At 55.2% G+C, this 14,188-nt stretch overlaps 5 protein-coding genes across 5 annotated transcripts; 4 read left to right on the forward strand and 1 right to left on the reverse strand.

The window, feature by feature from the left end:
- Nucleotides 1-575: 575 nt before the first annotated feature.
- On the forward strand, nucleotides 576-3,227 carry COL26b_005177 (uncharacterized protein; the record flags this gene model as incomplete). The annotated part of the gene is made up of 3 exons (XM_053178033.1): nucleotides 576-653; nucleotides 776-1,152; nucleotides 1,211-3,227. The coding sequence occupies 3 exons, from the start codon at nucleotides 576-578 to the stop codon at nucleotides 3,225-3,227; spliced, it is 2,472 nt and encodes an 823-aa protein (XP_053037992.1).
- Nucleotides 3,228-4,329: 1,102 nt separating this feature from the next.
- Nucleotides 4,330-5,858, forward strand: COL26b_005178 (uncharacterized protein; the record flags this gene model as incomplete). The annotated part of the gene is made up of 4 exons (XM_053178034.1): nucleotides 4,330-4,422; nucleotides 4,490-4,918; nucleotides 4,978-5,142; nucleotides 5,196-5,858. The coding sequence occupies 4 exons, from the start codon at nucleotides 4,330-4,332 to the stop codon at nucleotides 5,856-5,858; spliced, it is 1,350 nt and encodes a 449-aa protein (XP_053037993.1).
- Nucleotides 5,859-5,969: 111 nt separating this feature from the next.
- Nucleotides 5,970-8,849, reverse strand: COL26b_005179 (uncharacterized protein; the record flags this gene model as incomplete). The annotated part of the gene is made up of 3 exons (XM_053178035.1): nucleotides 5,970-7,764; nucleotides 7,817-8,552; nucleotides 8,618-8,849. 3 exons carry the CDS (start codon nucleotides 8,847-8,849, stop codon nucleotides 5,970-5,972), a joined length of 2,763 nt encoding a protein of 920 aa, XP_053037994.1.
- A 2,060-nt stretch (nucleotides 8,850-10,909) lies between these two features.
- Nucleotides 10,910-12,007, forward strand: COL26b_005180 (uncharacterized protein; the record flags this gene model as incomplete). Its single annotated transcript, XM_053178036.1, has 1 exon — nucleotides 10,910-12,007. The coding sequence occupies one exon, from the start codon at nucleotides 10,910-10,912 to the stop codon at nucleotides 12,005-12,007; it is 1,098 nt and encodes a 365-aa protein (XP_053037995.1).
- A 543-nt stretch (nucleotides 12,008-12,550) lies between these two features.
- Nucleotides 12,551-13,822, forward strand: COL26b_005181 (uncharacterized protein; the record flags this gene model as incomplete). Its single annotated transcript, XM_053178037.1, has 2 exons — nucleotides 12,551-13,079; nucleotides 13,155-13,822. The coding sequence occupies 2 exons, from the start codon at nucleotides 12,551-12,553 to the stop codon at nucleotides 13,820-13,822; spliced, it is 1,197 nt and encodes a 398-aa protein (XP_053037996.1).
- Between the last annotated feature and the right edge of the window lie 366 nt (nucleotides 13,823-14,188).

Raw genomic sequence — 14,188 nt, forward strand, 5'->3', positions numbered from 1 at the left:
CACTTATCGGGCTTCGGATACCCCAAGAGGGGGGGCAAGGCGGAGGGGTAGCTAGCCAACGCCAGCCCAGCCTAGCCCCGAAGGAATTGAATGGTGAGGGGAAGATATCCCAGAAAGGTGAGAGGTGAGGAAAACAGCCAGCAAGTCTATGATGTGCGTCGGTGGGAGGGTGGAGGGAGAGAGAGAGGAAGATGATGCGGTGCGGTGGCCGGTCGGTAAGGTCTCCAGGGCAAGGAAAAGAAGACTAGTAGGTAGGTACCTTGGTGGTAATCTTTGTGGAGGGGTTGGTGGTGAGGACGTGGAAGGACTGAATGGAGAACGGCCGGGCGACATTCGGGTGCATCCATGGTGTACTGTGGCCAATCAGACAAGCACATGGGGTGGGTCATGATTGAGGCACACAGCCTCGCCGAAGCCTCGAGCCTAGGCTGGCTGGACCTGGTCTTCCTTCATCGCCGACCCTGCCCTGCCCTGCCTTCCAAAATCTCAACCATTGTCGCCTCTCATGATCTATACGCACCGCATCGAATCATCACCCTGACTACCCAATTGTCGTCCATTGATTCGATCTGTAGATGGAGCAACCGGCCAAGAAAAGACGACTCTTGCCCGCGCCCAAAGAGTCTGCCCAGCCTGCGCCTTTCCCCGAATCGGTGAGCTCGCGCGATTCTCCCAATCCATCCTCACGAGACTCTATGTCCTGGCCCTGCCCGTCATTGTCGCCCATGCTGCCCGTGAACTTTCTAGACCAAGGCGCTAATATAATCTCTTACAGCTTCAGCAACAGCAGGTCCCCGAGGCCCCTCCAGCCGAGCGCCATGATTTCGAGTCCTTTGCGAGGCATCTTCAGGATGCTGCCATGCTGATCCAGCGTCAGACCGAGCGCCCCCCGTATGATAGCGTCTCGGTCCTGCTCCTGCGATGGGAAGAAGACACTTCGGCCGAAGCTGATCTCACAGCCCTGGAAAACATCCTCAGAGACCGCTACAACTATCGAACCGATCGATGGACCATCCCAACGGTGCCCAATCCCAGCATCAAGCTCGGCGTGCAGATGGCCTCGTTCCTCGAGCATGGTCGCAACAACCACTTGTTGATCATCTACTATGCTGGCTACGGCTATGTTGCGGACAATCAGCTCTATTGGGCTTGGTGAGTCGGGCATCCGCCGCCATCATCTCTTCGCTTTCTTCTGACCGCTTCTCCCTAGCAATAACCGAGAAGACGCCGCGAAGCTCAAATGGGACGGCGTTCGATGCCTGTTCGAGGATGCGCAGTCTGATATTTTGCTTCTGCTCGATACCTGCACAGTTCGCGACATACCCATGAGTGGCAGCCATGGACTCAAGCAAGCCATTGCCGCGTGCGGCTCCGAACAGACCGCCCGGGAAACGACGGGGAAATCCTTCACATATCACTTGATTGAAGCATTACACAAACTCAGCACAGTTGGGAGGCCGTTCAGCGTGCCGCGATTGCATGAAGAGATTGTGCTGTTGCGGCAACAAGAACATGCTCAATCTGCTAAGCTCACAAATGGCGCAAGCAAAAGTCCATCCCCGCCACCCCAACTTCCCATTCTGTTTACTCTCACCCCTGGGAAGGGCCAAAGCCTCAGCCTGGCCCCCTTGCCTCCACGGGCTGTACAGCAATCGCCGCATAACGGCGACGCTGAATCCCATACAAAGTCAAAAGAGGATCAGCTGATCGACCCTGCGTCCGTCACCGATCTGCGGTTCGACGAGGCAAGAGTGCTTGTGTGCACCACCTTCGTAGGAGACGCCAGTCCAGACATGTCCTTTTTCAACGGCTGGCTACACAACACTCCTTCTCTGGCTGCCAAGATCGAAGTAGAGGGCATGTTCCTTGGACCGCCCACGATGCTCCTGATATCAATGCCACACTCCATTTGGAACGTTGTACAGCACGACAAAGTTTGCTGTTTCTTAGGATACATCACATCGCATAACATGATTCACCTGTATCAGAAATTGAAGGGATCATCAGGCATCAAAGCGACTGCAAAAGAAGTTGAGGACGGCCGCATATTGTTGGAAGCGAGGGAGATGGCAGTAAGCACACCAGCCATGCACCGACGCTCTTTAGACAGTAAAGACGCCGCCTATCACGAGGCACTCAGTCGTCTAGATACCACGCCGTCAGGGATCTCATACGCCACTGCAGCGGCGGCTGCAGCCATTGATGGCAAAGATGATGTCGAAGATTCGGCCGAGATGCAGGAGGCCGCAGAACAACTGAAGGCATTGAGCCACGTTCGCCATCTTAGTGACGAGGCACCGCCTGCGGTAGAGAGGCAACAACGGACTACCCTGCCTGATGGGGTGACGACTGCAAATCATGAAGACAGTTCATCCCACGAGTCTGGCGCCGACGACACGATGCATTCGATAGACATGAACACTCCCAACTCGAAGCCCAAGCAGAGGAGATCCCTCCAAAAAGCGACACCGAAGCAAGAGACGAGGTGCACACTTTGCAGCCACGCACCCTTCAAGGACTCCTCATCACTTCGCAAACACATCGCTGCAGCGCATACCAGACCATTCCCTTGCGCCTTCTCGTTCGCAGGCTGCACTAGTACTTTTGGATCGAAGAATGAGTGGAAGCGACATATTGCCTCCCAGCATCTGTGTCTCCAATACTACCGCTGTTCATCCTGCCCGCAGAGCACAATCGAGGGCAAGGGCAACGAGTTCAACCGAAAGGATTTATTTACCCAACATCTCCGCCGCATGCACGCACCTTTTGCCATCAAAAAGGCGATCGCCAAAGGCGACAGTAAGCTTCAAGTTGAGTGGGAGGGCCATGTCAAAGAGATGCAAACAACATGTCTTGTGACACGTCGATCGCCGCCTCAAAAGTCAGCATGTCCCAAACCTGACTGTCAAAGCGTCTTCGAAGGTCCTGGTTCATGGGATGAGTGGACAGAGCATGTTGGCAGACACATGGAGAAGGGCGAGGGCCAGCGGCTTGGGGTTGACCGGTTATTGGCCAAGTGGGCTCTTGACGAGGGCATCATAGAGCGTAAAGAAGACGGCGAGTATCGTCTTTGCGCTGGCAACGGAGCTGTTGGCGGCGGCGGCGGCACAGTCAGTGGGGGAGACTCAAAGGATTCCATCTCGGTAGCATTCCCAGAGCCGAAACAGGAAGTCGAGGAGGCAGCCGACGCAGGAGACGCCGATGACAAAATGGAGGTGGACACGTAGAACATACAACGGGGAAGCATACGATGCGGTTCTTCTGAACGAGCGAACGAAAGCTGGCGCGGCGCTAAGGCTTTTTGTCGACCTATACTATACGGCGTATTTTCATCGATTGGCGGGAGTTATCCGGGAACGACTGATACGAGATATGAACGACACTCTGCTCGAAAATTGTTCGCTTCTTGCTTGGCTGGGGGCTCGCTTGGTCGGTCCCCAGACAGCTGGTTCGATTCGCCATGAGCAGCAACTTGGAAACCAAGTGGAATATGGCAGGGAATAAAAAGACCCCTCTTCAGGGACAGGGATAAGGAAAATAACTAAAAGAAAAACAATAGGGAAGTCAAGAAAGAATCAAACAAGTTGCCATGGAACACTGCAATATCATCGTGCACGCTGTGGGGTCGCGCGTGAACCAAGCTTTTGAGACCCGGTCCGGATTCGGTACTGCACCCCGGTGATGCTCCGCCGGTAGATCAGCCGACGCCCGCCAGGGCCGAAGAATCATTGGACAAACATAGCATCGACACGCCAGCGTCGCACCGGGTTGCGGGGAAGTGTGGTTAGCGCATGTGTGCCTGCGCCTGCCTCTCGACTCGCCCACCCTTTTGCTAATGACACAGTGCTTCAATGGCTGCAACCTCGGAGCGGCTTTGGTATCCCAGAAAGGCTGTTGATGGTGAACACATGAGCACTACACCCACAACCTCCACCTGGATATTGGCGGGCCACTCACACCGTTCGGGGCGAAGACCAGGACGCAAGCTTCCAATTGAAGGAACCACTAATTCTCCGGCCGAGGGAGCCGGTTGTCCGTCTAGTCTACAGGCTGAAAGCGCACGAACGAAAGGTTTTTGGGAGCGTTGCGAATTGGATTGTGAGGTGGGGATGCCGGAGCCGAGGGCCGCAGCTGACGATGGCGCAGAACTGATCAATTGTGTGTTGCCAGGCATGGGAAACTATAACTACAACCCAAGGTAGCGCGATGTTTGGGCGATTGGAACCTCTCTGGCTAGGGTTTGCGATTCTGCTACCTCGTCCACGATCGATACAGCATTGCAGCGAGAGAGAGAGAGCATTGATCTAAACCGACTTACACGGCCACACCATGCGTCTGCTCCACAGCCTCACCTCTCTCCTTGCGGGAGCTGGTCTTGCAAAGGCCACGCTCCAGATCATTCCCGGCGGCACTTGGACTGCGGTAATGATGCCCAGCTTGATTCGGGACCCTTGGTCACAATGATAAACTGACTGTGGTTGGAAACTAGACAAACACCGGCCGGCACATTCAAGCCCACGGCGCTGGCATCACCAAGGTCGGCTCGACTTACTACATGATTGGCGAGGACAAGACCGAAGGCTCGGCGTTCCAGAACGTAAACTGCTACTCCTCGACCAATCTCGTCGAATGGACCTACGTCGGGGCCCTGCTCTCGCGCACCGCCAGCGGCGACCTGGGCCCCAACCGCGTCGTCGAGCGGCCCAAGGTCATCTACAACTCGTCGACGCGCAAGTACGTCATGTACCTGCACATTGACAGCAGCAACTACGGCGAGGCCAAGGTCGGCGTGGCTACCTCGGACACCGTGTGCGGCAAGTACACGTACATCAGCAGTTGGCGGCCTCTCGGGTTCGAGAGCCGCGACATTGGCTTGTTCCAGGACGACAACGGATCCGCGTATCTGTTGACTGAGGATGTAAGATTTTGGCTCCCTATGCTTGTTCTTTTCTAAATAAAATCTGACGAGCTGTACAGCGGCCCAATGGTCTGCGCATCGACGCCCTCACCTCCGACTACCTCAATGTCACAAGCAACGTCTACCTCTGGACCACCAACATCGAGTCCCCCGCCATTCTCAAGCGTAATGGCTACTACTTCATGTTCGGAAGCAAGCTCACCGGCTGGAACCCCAACGACAATGTTTGTTCTCCCCCTTTCCGTTGACACATCGTCCTTCGTCTCACTCTTTGCAGGTCTACAGTTACGCCACGTCCCTCTCGGGCCCCTGGTCCTCGTGGGCAACTTTCGCCCCTGTAGGCTCCAACACCTTCACCAGCCAGACGTCCTACATCTTGTCCGTCGGCGACATGGTCATCTACATGGGCGACCGCTGGGTCAGCACGAACCTGATGCGCAGCACCTACATCTGGCTGCCGCTCACCATCTCCGGCACAACCATCACTCTCGCGGACCGCGTCAACTGGACGCCCAACGTCGCCGCGGGAACCTGGGCAGTCGGACCTTCCGAGACCTCCTATGAGGGCGAGTCGGCCACGCTATCGGGCGGCGCGAAGAGCATTTCCTGCACGGGATGCAGCGGCAGCGCCGCGGCCGGATACGTTGGCGGGTCGGCCGGCGGTACGGTTCAGCTCTCGAGCGTCAGCGCCCAGGCGAACGGTCGCACCACGGTGAGGATCAAGCATCTCAACGGCGACTCTAGTCAGCGATGGGCGACGGTGACCTGCAACGGCGTCTCACAGACCATTGCGTTTCTGCCGACTGCTGATGGCAACACTCCTGGAAGCAGCTCCTTGTTCTGCAATCTCAACTCGGGATCGAGCAACACCATCACCATCGCTAGCACCGACTCATCTTGGGTTGCAGACATTGACCGAATCTTTGTACCAGTCAACTAGTCTTTGTCACAGGTAGCAGTGGGAAGTTACAAGGCGAAAGAACTCCTCTTCGTAATTATGTATATGCATTAGGAAAGGGTGATGTACACCATTTAAGACCCGAACATCGGTCTAGTTGATCTCAATCACGAACGGCCCGGTCAAGGGCTTATCAACTGCGATTGTCATGATGGACTCCCGCCTCTTTCCATTCTGCTGTCCGCCACCCAAGAAGGTGATCTTGGAAACCTTGAGCGGCGTGCTGTAGCCGAACTCGCCATCAACCGCAACTTTGCCGTCCTTGTAATCGAATGTGACGTGGGTGATACCAGACTGCTCCAAGCTGACGCCATCGTCGAGATACAGCTGGCCCTTGGCAGTTCCATTCCTGTTTACGGCAATGAGAAGCTCGAAATTCTCTTCCCTGAGCTTAGTGGTCGTCATGGCACTATTGGCGCGCAGGGGCAGCACGGAGCCGCCGCGGATGAAGAGCGGGATTGTGGTGTAGTTCTGCTCAGTCAAAGAGACGACTTCGCCCTTGCCCTGGATGGTCTCATGAGTGTACCAGTCGTAGAATGCGTCGTCGGGGAAGTAGACATCAACAGACGTGGAATTTTCCTCCGTGACGGGTGCTACCAGGATCGAATCGCCGTAGAAGTACTGAAGATCCAGTCCAAACGACTTCTCATCCTGAGGGTACAGATAAAAGACAGGATTGATGACCGGGGTGCCATCGATTGTCTGCTGGTAAACGGCCGTGTAGATGTAGTCGAGCAGGCGGTAACGGATAGAGATTGCTCTCCTGGCGCTCTCAGCGACACTGTCCCAGAGGTAGAATTCTTGAGAGATGCTGTCAAGAGAATTGTGGTTGCGGTAGAAGGTTGAGAAAGCGGCCAGAGCAGCCCAACGAGCGCATAGCTGCTCGTTGGTGTTGTCACCGAATCCGCAAGCATCGGAGCCTACCATGGGTACCTGGTAAACAGAGGCGAACTGAAGGAGCTGGGAGATGGAGATGCGGTAAAGAGACCAATTGGACAGGTTGTCGCCTAGCCAATGCCCAACATGAGCACCGGCACCGGCAAAGGTAGAACGAGTGATAATGAGGGGACGGAGGCCGGGGCGACGAGCCTCCATGGCGACGCGAGAGGCTGACGACATCATAGACCCATAAAGGTTGTGAGTGTCATACATTGTCAGACCGTTCTGGTGAATCACGTCTGTATTGACCGTCTTGTTCGAAATGCCGCCGGCAGCCGCGTTTGACTCTGTATCCCATGCCGCCTTGTTGTGAATGGCATACTTGGGGAACAAGAGATTTCTTCCTGGCAGACCTTTCTGGTCACCTGATTCTTGTCGCTCGGCAAGAATGAGGTTTTCGAACTTCTCGCTGAAGGGCGAGGTTCTTGGTGATACATTCTGGGCCAAATCTGAGCGCTTGGATTGACTCGAGCAGTTGGTGGTTCCCGGGGGCTGGAAGTCGCACGGCCAGCCAGGCAAGGGACGGGGGTTTTCTCTGACGGGTGGCGGGTCTGGTGGGAAGCCAACGGCAGATGCGTACGGGTCGTCGCAGGGGAAGTAGCATGGGAAGTTGGACGGCTCATTCATGTCGATCCAGAGAGCATCGATATCGACGCCGCTCTCGACTGAGAAGAATGTGGCGAACTCGTTGTTCCAGTACTTGGTAATGTTCTCGGAGAACCAATCGGGGAAAACAGATACACCGGGCCAGACGACGCCGATCCAGACTGAACCATTGCTGCGCAACAGCCAGATGTTGTCCTCGATACCTCGGAGCATCGGCTCATATTGTTGGTAGGCCACGGCAGGATCTACCATAACAATATAGTGTTGATCATTCTCGTGCAGCTTGTCGACAAGCTGTCGCATCTTTTCGAGAGGGTAACGGTCGGGGTCCAGAGAGAAGACCCTGGTTCGAAAGTCAGCAACACCGAGGTAATCTCTTTTCAAGCGTGACTTACCTGCGTCGATCCATGTAATCAATGTCAGTCCACATTGTCTCCAAGGGGATCTCGGCGACACTGTAGTTGTGAACAACCTCGGCGACATCAAAAACATCCCGGTAGCCATAACGACATTGGTGGAATCCGAAACCCCAGTATGGCATCATAGCAGGGAGCCCAGCAACTTGGGCGTATTGCTGTGTCACTTCGACAGGAGAGGGTCCGGCAACGAAGTAGAAGTCGAGGACTCCACCGAGAGTGTTGTACTGAAGGTATTGTCCGGACTCTTCCGTCTTGTTGATGAAGACATCCATGCCATCGGAGTTGAGGAAGAAGACTCCGTGTGTGCCAGTCTTGCGATGCTCATAGTAGACGGGATGGTTTCCGTACAGGTTTGCGCCTGATGGAATGCCGTAGGAGTCTTGAGACCAGAGAGTGCGGATATAATCTGTCGTGTTCAACCGGAAAGGGTCTGAGTGCTCGCCCAGGCCATATAGGTTGGGATTGTCGGGCAGCTTTGTTCTCAGACGAAGGTATTGACTCTCGAAAACGATGTTGGCGCCAGAAGTGTCGAACAGGACCTCGCCAGTGTCGGTTCTGCTGACCGAAAAGGCGAAGGGGTTCTCCGTGTAGTTGAAGTGCAGCTGGGACTGCGCCGCATCAACCCCAGGGCCACTGGGACGGGGAAACACCGACTCGGGCACCTGATACACCGTGTTGTTGGCATCCTGAATCTTGACGTGCAGGCGGGTATCTGGAAAGTCTGTTAGGCACTCTCGGACAAAGGCTGGGGCTGTTACGAGCTGTCTTTTATCTTACTAGTCTGGTATTCGACAGTCAGTGTCAGATCCTTCAGGTCGGTTCCGTAGGCGTCGCACGGCTCTCCAGCGAGGGAAAGCTGGGCGGTCAGGCCGTTGGAAGATGTCTGGACATTCGAAGCCTGGTAGCCGGGACATTTCGTAAGTGCATCGTCGCTCGGGTAGTCTCGTCGGATCACAGCCGCTGAGACTGCCGTCGTCAGCAGCGCAAAGATGGAGAGGTGTCTCGCCATGGTGAATCTCGGGCTCCGAAGGTGCTGGCGAGCTTGGCTCGAGAAGTGAGAGGACACGCGAACCCGGCTGGAAGGTAACTTTTATACTCGTGGTTGCTTGCAGATCGCTCTAGGTGAAGTTACATCGGCAGGGAAGGTAAGTGAACCCCGCTGGGGAGGTAGAAAGCTCTTTCCAACCGTTCATCCCGAGAGCTCGTACTGCAGGGTAGACGCAAAGCTACCTCACCACTTTACCATCGTACGGACATGCCCGCTAATGAAAGCCGCAATTAGCTTGCGGCAGCATGGGGCAGGCGCATAAAACGTCATCCGGACCTTCATCTGTGGTGGCCAGGACTCCCTGGAGGTTGGGCTAGCATTCAGGGGACTAAGGTTAATTGGTGAAAATGTCTAATTGACAAGTGGTGTGAGCGAGTAATGGAGCGAGGTAGGGCCGTGTGCCGTCAGATTTTAAGACCGGCCGCCAGCTTTCGCATCTTTCCCCGCACTCGAATTCCGAGCCTAGGAGAAATCAGCAAGCGTGACGATGAGCTGCAGTGTGCATCGCGTAAGTAGCATGCGTAAACCGGGAGAAGTTGGAGATGGCAATGGCCGATGGGATGGATAGCTGGGGGCGGGGAAGACTGAGTGTGGTTCCATGCAGCAGGGGGGAGGTGGAGGGGGCAAGATGAGCTGCCATTGGTGATGTCAAGCGGAGAAAAAGCAGTGTTTCGTTTCGTTTATTTCTTTCCCGGGGGGCCTGGATCCTGGGCCCGGTTCGGGTGCAGCCAACGGCCCGACTGGTGGCTTGACCGGATGGCGGGGGACACCACTGAGACGACGACAACAGCTCGACTGCCCCGCATCACCCCGCATCCGCAACAGAGCCGGTGACCCTCAAATCGCCCCGGCTCAGAGGGCGGAGACTCCGCAAGCTTATATTTTGGCCTCCAAAAGTTCTGGATCGTAGACGTGTTAGTGACTGTGGTCATGTCCTAGCTACACCCCGGACAACCATCCATGCGGTGACCGGCCGAGTGAGGGTTCGCGCCGGCCAAATTGTCGGGAGGATCATCTGCATCCACATTTGGTTGATGCTCAGAAGGGTTAGAGTGGATGGAAAACCCAGCTGCAGACGGATCTGGCGCCTGTCAATGACTGACCAGCCTGGTTAATTACTAGAGACATTCATATTGACATCACCGAGGGTGCTCGGCTGGGTAGTTGCTGAGACAAGATAGCAGTTCATGACCTTCGATTCACGCTCGCTTTGAGTCCTTCGAGACGAATACCATTGTTAAAAATAGTTTACTGAAACCTTTGGAAGCATCTTGTCTCTATTCCATTCTATTCCATGATTCGAGAAGCCCAATGAAAGTGCCTCCCAAGTCAAAGAGTACTTTGACTCCAACATGCTAGTCATCAATGAAAGCGCTGTGGTAGTAGTTGCTCTCTGAACCTATGGTCACTCCTCATTGTAGATTTGGTAGGTTACTCGCAGCCTTAAATGAGGACTTGGACAGCAACACTTGATGATTCTCGTCACAAGGTAACCACCTTTTGAAGCTATCTAGCTGGAGTTGAGGGCTTCTTAGATCCCCAGACTCACTTGACGCTATGGGGTCTCACTGAGAATCCAGTCACTGCCTTTAGTAGAGAATGTTCCGTGCTGAACCAAGCACCACCCTTCTCGATGTCCATGGATCGTGAAGGCACTCACCCGACGACATAATCAAGTCTTGGTGCCAGTGAGCTTGGACCGGGAAGCGCCCGCAACCTCAAGATGGCATCAGAATATCTTGGACAGCAGGAGCTCCTCCGAAACATAGCTGAAGAACAATCTCTGCGTGCTTCATCTCACCAATCTCTCTGCCTCTTGTTCACAATCTGGCCAAGAAAAGCCACCAGCACACAGCCAGCTTTTGAAACCCCTGAAGTTGAGCCTTGTACTTGTGTCAAAGCCCTTCGTCTCCTTGGAACCCCTTTTCCCCAGAGGTAAGCTACCTTCAAGATGAGAGGTCCCTCTATGCTAATTAAATCCCAGTTGAGCTTCCCAGATGCTCGCAAAAATTTCTGCCAAGATGAGCACCGAAGGCACCGATGGTGGCGATGGAGTCCGTCGGAATCTGTGGCCCGCCGGCGCTCAGATGGCGAAGACGGCGGAAGATGACAACGTAGAGGATATAATTGCTGCAGAGACTCGTCAGCAGTATGTCTCGTCGCCATTCTCGGACAGCGACTCTGCCGCAGACTTCAATTCGCAGAGCAGCACTAATTGCCCCGTCACTGGCCGCCGCATCCTCAAGCCTGTCTCCCGCAAGGGCCGCGCCGGCAACACCAACAACAATAACCCTGAAGTTTTCCATCGAGGCAGCCACAACAACACCTGGGTCCCTAAGAGATTCGTTCATGAAGACGCCGACGTCTTCGGCACTCCTACCACGCGTGGTGCTTTTGGTGACCAGTCGACTCCCAAGGCTACGCGTACTCAGCCGGGCAGCGAAACCCCTCGGACTTCGAAAGCCCTTCGACTCCACAACCCTGAGATGACTCGATCTGGTTTGGAAGGCGACGAAGGAAGTCCAGGCGCTGGTCTTATTCTCGACTTCGAGCCGAGCCCGAAGCACTATCTTGCTCTCGGCATGAAGAACAAGATGCCCTCAAACCCCGAATGGCGCCAAACCGACACCCCGGTCGTCACTCCGCGCAAGGCAGGAAAGTCCATCGAAGGTGGTTTTGAGATGCGTGTTCCCGACCGACCCCAATCAGTCAAGACCGCTCCTCCTGCCATGTCAGCCCCCGGAAATCAGCTGTTCGTTCATGATCCCATGGAAATGGAGGATGATTCGCCTTCCCTCCGCCCTCTCCGTCGCCAAATGGGAAACCTCAGAGTCGCCCAGCGCCCACCCGAGCAGGCTGGGGTTCGCCCTATGGACACTTTCGTCTTTGCACACGGCGCCGAGCTTCCTCAAACGCCTACCAAGAGAGGCCGAGGAGAGTTTGACAGAACTAACTCCCTCTACGGAAGAGATGTTGCTCGTGAGCGGGAGATTCTTTCGCAGCATGCCGTCGCGACTGCCCTGGGAGAGAACCACGACGAGGATGAGGACGAAGATGTCGAAATGGGCGAGGAAACGCCCAAGGCGTCAATCCTCAACAGACACCTGCAGAAGAAGTGAATAAGGCGGGCAGAAGCTTGGCTACGGTTAGATTGGAGAGATGGAGTGAAGGAGGGAAGACTATGAGGACTGGGAATTGGAGAAGCCGAACTCTTGTTATAGTATCATCTCGTTTGTGTTATCGATTCCTTCCCGGTTTTATCTTTGTCCACCACTGTTTCCAGATGCCGTATTATTGTTGGCCGACAGGTGCAGTCGTTGTTGCATCAACCAATTTATGCAAGCTCGAAAGCAGGATTTATGCACAGATGCGGCTGCACATTGGTTTAGCCGCTCCTCCCTAAGCGCCCGCACGGATACAGCGATATCACATCCAAAAAGCGTGTCCTGCAGCAACACACCCCCTTCGCCCTCCACACCTCCAAACCCAAAACGGCACGGATCTCTACGCAGTAGAGTAATTAAGGTACCTTCCACGAACGAGCGCTTCACCCACCTCAGACAAGCTCCACCTCCAAAGGCCAGTCCATCGCTTCTTGTCCCCGGCTCACGTCCGGAACACCTCACAGCTGCCTGCCAGTTGCGACCACCAGACTGAAGGCCATGAACTTTCCCGCTCCTCCATCAACCACTGGCGATCTCCCCCTCAACCCGATCTCCAACGCGTCTAGTCCAGCTGCCCAACATTTCAGTCAGCAGCAGTACCAAACCCAGCAGCAACAGCAACATCAGCAACAGCAGCTCCAAATCGCTATCTCGCGCCAGCAACAGCAACAGCAGCCCCAACCACAGTACCACCCGGCGCCGCCAAATCCATCTTACGCCGCACCGAGCCCCCTCACACCCGCCCAGCAAGCCCTCGCCCACGCACAATACCAGCAGCTCGTCCTCATGAACGGAATGAACGGCGGCAACATGCCCGCCGGCATGGGCGGCGTGCCCACCCCGGCAGGTCAGCAGGCCGAGCTGAACTACATCTACGGCATGGTCGAGGAGCTGAGTCGGCAGCTCGCGGAGAACCGTCGCGTGACTGAGGATATTGTCTCTGGTCTCGGCAGGGTACGCAGCCGCGCAAGGACTCAAGGCATAAACAACGATGATCTGATTCACAATGCCGCCGACGACATCAACGGTACGCACGAACACCCAGGGGCTTGCTCTCCCCAGGCCACGGGCTCCCCAAAGATGCTGACTTGAACGCTCGCAGCTCAAGAACAGAACCTCGATACGCTGATATCTATCCTGTCCGAATCACTCGAAAAGGCCAAGTACAGCCGAGACGCCAATGCCGCCCTCCTCGCACAATACGCCACTGTACTCGCCGCGATGCTCAAGCAATTCCACGAATACAAGGCGAAGCACGTCACCGACGTTGCCGCGTGGCACCGATCCTACCGCTCCCAGCTCGCCGAAGCACGCGCTGAAAACAGCAGGTTGCGGGAGCAGATCTGGGAGATGCAAGAGCGCGCCGGCAAGGCCAACGAGCTGCTGCGCACGTTCCGCCGCAAGTACGATGAGGACGAGACTAGGTGGGATCGGCGCGTTGAGGATGTTGCCGCGCGCCAGGAGCTACGATTTTGGAAACGGATGGCCATGCCTGAGGTCGGCGATGAGGATCCTTGCTGGAGTGACGACGACGATCTCATTGACTCCGCCGAGAAGGAGCGTCTAAAGGAGTTGGAGCAGAGGGCTGCCCAAGAACAGCTCGCCGGAAGCCAGCAGATGGGTGACGAGTACTCACGACCCCAGTCCCCCGAGTCAAGCATGATTGGCGGTGTACCGATGCAGAGAGATCTGGGTATTCCCATGGGCATGCCAGTGCCCCCGCCGCGGCCCTCGAGTGCGACTTCAAGCACAGGCTCTTCTGGTCAATGAGACTGAGGAGGTTTGGTGAATTATTCGAAATGCTTTATCGACACCAGGGCCAATGAATTATTCCAAATAAAAAGTAAACGGCGTTGGGGATTGGGTCTGGGAAGCTGGAACGCTCAAGGGTGAGCGGTCGCATTATACCTCAAGTCACGTTTGTCATGCATTACGATGCACCTGGCGGTCATTGTCACGAATACTATGGAATGAATGAACTGTCTTTGTGATAATTATGCACCAAAGTCTGTTTATACCAGTACTGCTACACAAAACGAAAACTCCGTTTGATTTCCCTGCGGGAACACTTAAGACTGTCAAACTCCGGTACCCCAATCGCGAACAACTAAATGGTCTTCTAAATCCTACTCGCAA

This window comes from Colletotrichum chrysophilum, assembly GCF_026319265.1.
Source record: "Colletotrichum chrysophilum strain AFK26 chromosome Unknown scaffold_34, whole genome shotgun sequence".
Lineage (NCBI taxonomy): Eukaryota > Fungi > Ascomycota > Sordariomycetes > Glomerellales > Glomerellaceae > Colletotrichum > Colletotrichum chrysophilum.